This window comes from Melanostigma gelatinosum (assembly GCF_949748355.1).
Source record: "Melanostigma gelatinosum genome assembly, chromosome: 8".
NCBI lineage: Eukaryota > Metazoa > Chordata > Actinopteri > Perciformes > Zoarcidae > Melanostigma > Melanostigma gelatinosum.
In genome coordinates this window covers 4,148,960-4,156,326 of record NC_136641.1, presented here as the reverse complement: position 1 = coordinate 4,156,326, position 7,367 = coordinate 4,148,960, and the positions used below count along the sequence as shown (strand labels likewise).

Genomic DNA, 7,367 nt, shown 5'->3' with positions numbered 1-7,367 from the left:
GTGTTTGCTGCTGTTGGATTTCCTGCTAAGCTAGTTGTGGACAAACTTCCTCCTCTTCCCTCTTCTACCGGTTCTAACATTGGATGTTGAGGGACAATCAACTCGTAAAATAGTCCGCATTCGCACGAGTAACGCACAAGCGTTTGATCTGAACACACCTTAAAAAATGTTTAAGCTATCTTGTCAACACAGTGGAAGCAGATTTTCATATTCACCTTGTTATCACTTTATTGTTCTGTAAAAGAAACAAAGAGAAAAGTAACAGAAACAAGTTCCTTTCAGTCATCATGAGCATCATGCTTTTGGCTAAAACGATGACGGGATCATTACAGAGAGCCACAAACAGCAAAACGCAACAAATACAAAGCAGTTTCATTTTTCTATTTACATTGTAAACCCCTCGACCATACATATGCACGCATGACCCGGGCCTCTTTAAAAGTGTAAAAAACCTCCCCCGCATGTGCACTCCCAACAGCAGGAGGGGAGCGTCCTTCTGCCTTTACGCAAGACAGCAGCCAAGTGGCAGGGCCTCGGTAGCTCTTTGACGTAATACAGAGGGCAGAGCAGCAAATAGGAGATGGTATCAGTGTGTCTAATTGGAGTGGAAATAAATTAAAGTATTATAGTCAATACACAAGTTCACCCATTTGAATTGAGGAAACCTCTGAAGGCTGGCTCGTCTCGCTCGCTTCAAGCAGCTCATTTGAAGCTCAACACGTGTCGGGTTGGCTCAATTATGATGAACGAAGAAGAGGATACAGGAGGAAGAGTCACTCGTTCATTCAACCGTTTAGCGCGTGGAGAATCGGGGTTGAGCTCCTCATTCCTTCACGTAAACTCGTAGGATGTCAGCTATGAAGACAATGATAGACTACAATAAATATTTAACCCAAGAGCCAGAATGTCCTGCATATTTGATCAAAACGCATCATCTCAGCTTGTTGGAATTGAGTCTTCAGAATATTCTTTTGGGACTCCGATCCCCCCCGTTAACTGTATTGTAATGATGTTCCAGTGTTCTGCTGGGCTCGTGTTATGTCAAAGGGCAGCAGACAACAAGAACAGTGCTGTGCTTGAGATGTAGAACAGTTAGGATTATGTTGACCAGCCCATGTTGTGTTTGAAGGAATACTATGTCATTTTAGGAAATGCGCTCAATCCCTTTCCTCCAGTTGGATGCAAATATGAAGCAACCTCCAGCAGCCGGTTAGCGTAGCTTAGCATCAAGACGGAAAGTATTGGAAAACAGCTATACTGGCTAGATTTCGTGGTCTTTGGGCAGGCCAAGGCTAGCCGTAGCACTGTTTCAGTCTGTGTCAAAAGCTATCATCAAAATCAATCTGGTCATCTAACTCACGTTAACGGCATATACGTTGTGAAGCGCTCGCAGTTTTAAACACGAAACGGAACTACTTACAAACTACTCAAGATGGTTAGGTCTATGTTTGGGTTGAAATAAGTATGTGACGTAGTTTCTACATTACATACGTGACATGGTTACGTACTAACGTGGTTCTGTCTGTACCTGAAAATAACTCAGTGTCGACTTTTGGACACGAACACCGGTCTCCTGGGTGAAAGTCCTGCTTGTTTGACCCATCCATCGACCACAAACTCAGTTTGTGGACTTTCCGCTCTGAATTACACATCACCGGACTTCCTCGTATGCTCCAGTCAGAACTGTTACAGCCACTGGGGGGCGCCTTCAATCAAACGGAACAATGGGTGGTAATAAACTGCTTGCACAGACGAACCCAACGTTCGTGTATTCTGTGAGGAGTCCTTTAATTTTATTTATTTATTTATTTATATATTTATTTATTTATATATATATATATATATATATATATATATATATATATATATATATATATATATATATATATATATATATATATATATATATATATATATATATATATATAGGGTCTGTGTTTGACTTGTATGTGTATGTATGTATATATATATATATATATATATATATACATACATACAAGTCAGACACAAACCCGATATATACATATATTATGTGTTTTTAGCTACATTAAAATATATTGGTTGTCTATGGGGAGCCCTTAGCTCATATTGCTAGTCTAAGTAACAGGCTCCACCCATGCTCTAAATTAAATTTTAAGTTTTTTAGCTGACAAATCTAAACACATTTTTACTAACCCAAAAATGTCATTTGAAAAGGAAAAAAAAAAAAAAAACGACCTGTAATTCAAGAAGACATCATTACTATACAGATCTATTAAGAGAAAGAATACTGGATTATATTTCAATGCTCTGCACCCCAAGACACCAAAGCACTGTGAGAATCATCTACCACCGTCGGTAGACTAAGTTCTGATGATGGACACACAAACGTAGCACACAGATTCAAACTTAAAAGAAATGAGGCATCATTTCTCAACAACGATGGTCCTGTGAAATAACCTTTCATAAAACGCACTTTCCATTGCTGCATAGTTCAGCAGGCACCCAGCACTGATAGCGGGGCTAAAGAGCGGAAACGTTTCTACTGGAAAAGCTTCAAACACATATTTGCGTTGTGGTCTTTCCAAAATAAAGTTACTCCTACTTGTCATTTTTATTCCTTTTCTCCAACTCCAGTGGCTTCACCCAGCAGTCCGCTGCCTCAGGGCATCGGGTTCATAGTCCCATTCAGAGACGTTCTGCATCAGTGCAAATGGACCAATATTTGGACTCTTAGAAGACACTCGTTGTTTTGGGAAGGAGAAGGGAATATCTGGCTTACGGCCGTGGTTAGCGTGGTCAACACCAGGACATGGAAACTGGAGTAAAACTAATAGAACATTTCATTTATCTGTTCTTGTGTTACAATGCAGAACTTCCCAGCATAATTTCCATCCATACGAGTTCAACACAACAAAGTCAAAACCATAACCACAGTTGGACTCCCCAAGACTCCCCAAGACCCCCCCCCAGATCTCCAATGTCTCTGAAACTGAAACGAAGCGACGTTTGAAAACAGAGACAGTAAAATGGCTTTTGCAGAAGATGATCGGAAGAAATTAGGTCAGAGATAAATCCTGCCATGACAAAAATAAAAACCCTCCTAGATAAGTTAGACTCATAACACGAATGGAAAGACCAAACTGAAATGTGCAGAAACCATCGTTTGACAAGCTTTGGCCCACTTTGTTGTGTGCGAGGTGAAACAGCAGGAGACAGACTGTCCCAAGCGGAGGACAATTCGCTCGGAGTCGCTGTCCTGGATGGAGGAGGGGGAGGATAGAAGAGAGGGGGAGGGAGGGAGCTGGACAGCCGGTTTAGCTCGGCCGCCTTGCTGTTCTTCCCCACGAGGGCAGTGGGTGGGGCTGTTGCGCTGTAAAAAGCATCCCTCACGTTCCCTCGACACACAGGTCAGTGCTTGTTGGACATGAAGAATAAAACATATATACATAAAAAAACGAAAAACAGAATGTGACAAAAATAACCGAGAACAGCAGCGACAGTGACGACTCAGTCTATCTTGACCGCGGCATAGATTTTCCTGATGAACATGTACGCTGCGTAGAAGCCGATCGTGCCCGTTAGCAGCCAGAACGACAGCACCATCAGGGCCGTGTAGCCGAAGTACAAGAGGGAGGGGATGAACTCCACGATGTCCAGCTGGGGAGAAGTGCAGAGGAGAGGAATCAAGTTCAACATGACGTCCATCTTTCTATTATATGCTGTTCACGTTCATGAAGTTGTCAAACTCAAGAGATTTTAAATCAAAGCAGCAGAGGGTGTAATATTGTGACTTTTAGTGACCTAGCAGGGTCCTTTATCAGTCATGGAATACATCACATCAGAAGAACGGCCTTTTGTTACGATGGCCTGATTCAGACTTAACAGCTGGTCAGTGGTTAGCTGCTAACAGAGCTAGGTATGCTTTAAAAAGACCCATAATGTGAATGGAAGCTTTGTGTGTGTCCCACTAGCTAGCTAGCGGTTACTGCTGATCACGCCATAGAAGAAGAAGATGTTAAGTTGGAGCACTCCTGTAATTCCCATTAGCTCTCATGCTGGAGATGAAGTCTCTTGCTGGATTCATGCGGTTGGCATGAAAGAAAGCTGCTCTGCAGTTGTACGAGTTTATTTTTATTTTCGTGCATTTCTTTTCCCCTCAACGCAAAATCATTTTTATGAATTGAGCTGACACGAAAAGCATCTCTTCAACAACGTATGCAATGTTGCCTCACGTTCACGCTACGAGGTGCAAGTCTGGTAAATTATGAGTCAAGCTTTGACAGTTTCACATTTCCCATAATGCAACTGGATAGCACACCCTCTGCCTGTTAAAAGCAGAATATGTCATGTTCTGCCTCGAAGGGATCTCTCACTAAAAGTCGGAGTTCGGAGTCATCGTGAATTCGAGTGGGATCATGGGAGTTGGTGCTTTTAACAGCTTCTCCTGATTCGTTCAGTGTTTAATCGTGATTAAAACACGTTACTCTGACTGCTGTGCGGCGGTCTTGTTATGTGAGATGTGTGGAATAGCCTCCGGGCGTTTTACCTTGTTGATGAAGTAGAAGACGGCGTAAATGAGGACGTAGAAAGCCGAGCCTCCCGACACCAGGAAAGTTCTCCACCACCACCGGTAGTCCTGAGAGTGAGGAGAAACAGAGAGAACACAGCACCAGTGTGTGTGTGTGTGTGTCACTGGAAGAGAACCTTAAGAAACACGACAGACAATTCACACTGGAAACGCTACTCTCTTCTAAGACATTGTAAAGTTGTGAATAATGACTTCAATCTCTTTATTCATAGCTAGACATGCCGTGTACTGTATTGTGAAGTTGGGCCTTCCATTTTGAATGTAAACACGTGTGCGATTATTGTCCTTTACACAACGCTGCTTTAGAAACGGTTAGCCTCGTTATATAATAGAATGTTCCATTGTAATCCTCTTCTGGATTCTAAAGACAGCCAGGCTGACATACAGCTAGTATGCACGCTTCATCTGTTTACTTATTTCAAGACATACTGTCATCACAATATGTTGTGTCCCATGGCAGATTCCCCTCACATCGTGCAGGCCTGAGTCACACCTGGCCCCAAATGAACTCACCTCTGCACAGAGCTGGAAGTAAACCATTACGATGCTGATCTGAGAGCAGGACACCACCAAGATGATGAAGACCAGAAACAGGAAGCCAAAGAGGTAATAGAACTGATTCTCCCAGATGGCCTGTAGGTGGTGGTGACACACACACACACACACTTGTACAGCGCTGAAAGAGAAGGTGATGTGGCTTTGAACTGATCCCAGTACATTTAGAGTAGAGCGGTGGTACTCACGCTGAAAATGAAGAAGAGCTCGATGAACATGGCACCAAATGGAAGGATCCCGGCCATCAGGATTCTAGAGGAAAGAAAAGACAACATTTTGAATGTTCAGAAAGCTCAACTCAAAGGGTTCAAAGCCTACAGTCCAGAAGGCCAGCCCTCCCAGCACACAGCGAGGCTGAAAGCAGATGGCTGCACTAGTTGCACACTCACCCTACAAACTTGTTCATGTACCAGCGCTGCTCCGGGACCTGCCGGGGGATCTGGTTGGTGCGCACCGGGTTATCATAGGGCTGTTTGCGGAAGCCAAAGTAGTAGCCCAGGTAGACCAGGGGCATGGAGATGCCGAACCACATGCACAGCAGGGCCAGCATGGTGGTGAAGGGGACCTGGAGTGGAGAGAGAGGAGAGCAGGGTGTTTCTTTTTCTTCCTCACCTGCTGCTTTGGAAGGTCACTGAACATTTCTACCAGCCGCTCAACATATTTGTCTGCCACTTTAGAAACGGATGTAGAGGCTTTAGAATCGTACAGTCAGTGGTACCAGACAGCAGATATACGGTACCGGTATATATCTTTACCCAGCCAAGTATTACAAGTGATCTGCTACAAAGCTCATGTTAACGTCCCGACTGTAAGCAGTAATTCGCCTTCTAGCTAGCGCCTTAAAGTTGCATCCATTTGAAGTTCCATGTATGCGAGTGGTGGTACTCACGGCCCCAGAGGAGTGTTCTCCCCAGATGAAGCAGTTGAGGATGAAGCCGATTACAAACACCACGGCAGGGTACAAAGTAGCCGTCTACAGGGGGAGACGGAAACACAACCTCAGCAACACCAATGTACAGTCAGGCTTCTTGGTTGACCACCGGTACGCAGCATGGAACTCGGTAAACGCTAATATAGTGTTCAACCCTGGTTTGTGTCTGACTTACACAAAATGCTCCTTTCCTCCACCGATGGCCCTTCAGTGTACGGTACAGTCTGCCGGCGAAGTAGCCACCGAATACACTGGAGGAGACACATCCACAGATAAAAGCAGAGTGAAAACAAAGAAACCCTCGACTCTCTGGGATTTTATCAGAGATGAATACGGCTCGTACCCCATGAACATGAAGAGAAAGCAAGCGGTGGTCATCAAGGCTCCTCTACTGGATGGAGACAGCATGCCCAACATGGCAACAACTATATGACACACACACACACACACACACACACACACACACACACACACACACACACACACACACACACACACACACACACACACACACACACACACACACACACACACACACACACACACACACACACACACACACACACACACAGGTTAGAGCATTTCATAGATTACAATGACTTCATAGGGATGGGCGATATGGCTTATAAATAACATCTTGATGTTTGTATGTTTTCCTCTAAGATAACACAGCTGTTGGATTGAACCCTTTTGATGACTCACATATGACAATGAGGATCATGCAAAAGAGCTGGATCCCCGAGCCCAGCAGAGAGCTGAGGACCATGGGATACTGGGGCGGCCTGAAGACGTCACCGTGGACATTCTTCCATCCCGACTCCTCCATGGTGTCCTCCTGGTCGGACAGGAGAAAGAAACGATCGTACAATTTCCTCAAAGACATTATATGCATTCTTTCCCCAAAGACCCGCTGAGACCAAGCAAACTGTGTGTTTTCTTACTATGTCGTCCTCTCTGTTGTAGTTAGCAATGTCCTTCCTCAGGGTGCGGATGATGATCATACTCAGAATACCTGAACGGAGGAAAGGCAGGGAACCAGAAGGAGTCTGTCAGCTCACCACCTCCCGCGCTGTAATCAGTCTATAGATGTTCCATGTCAGACATCATGTGTAGTAGGGATGTAACACTATGTTTTTTTGTATTGAACCGTCGGGTTTGCACCATCCTGTCGGTACCCCTCTGACCCAAACAGCTGTTTATGTCAACTACCTGCACAGGCGGAACGGACTGGACGGCGAGTCCTTCCCTCCAATATGTCCACTACAGATTCAGACCGTTCCAAAATAACTAACGCCACAGAGTAGCGCTGTG

The 7,367-nt window shown here is 44.5% G+C and overlaps 1 protein-coding gene across 1 annotated transcript in view; it reads right to left on the bottom strand.

Annotated features, from left to right (window-relative positions):
- Window positions 1-2,017: 2,017 nt before the first annotated feature.
- tm9sf4 (transmembrane 9 superfamily protein member 4) overlaps window positions 2,018-7,367 on the bottom strand; it is an 11,883-nt gene continuing 6,533 nt past the window's right edge. Inside the window, exons 9-18 of the mRNA XM_079274414.1 lie at window positions 6,998-7,068; window positions 6,759-6,891; window positions 6,400-6,481; window positions 6,232-6,307; window positions 6,015-6,098; window positions 5,515-5,690; window positions 5,314-5,377; window positions 5,084-5,203; window positions 4,529-4,618; window positions 2,018-3,639 (exon numbers count right to left, since the gene is read on the bottom strand). Coding sequence (XP_079130540.1) covers window positions 3,490-3,639; window positions 4,529-4,618; window positions 5,084-5,203; window positions 5,314-5,377; window positions 5,515-5,690; window positions 6,015-6,098; window positions 6,232-6,307; window positions 6,400-6,481; window positions 6,759-6,891; window positions 6,998-7,068 — 1,046 coding nt within the window. The 3' untranslated portion in view covers window positions 2,018-3,489. The remainder of the gene's footprint in view (window positions 3,640-4,528; window positions 4,619-5,083; window positions 5,204-5,313; window positions 5,378-5,514; window positions 5,691-6,014; window positions 6,099-6,231; window positions 6,308-6,399; window positions 6,482-6,758; window positions 6,892-6,997; window positions 7,069-7,367) is intronic.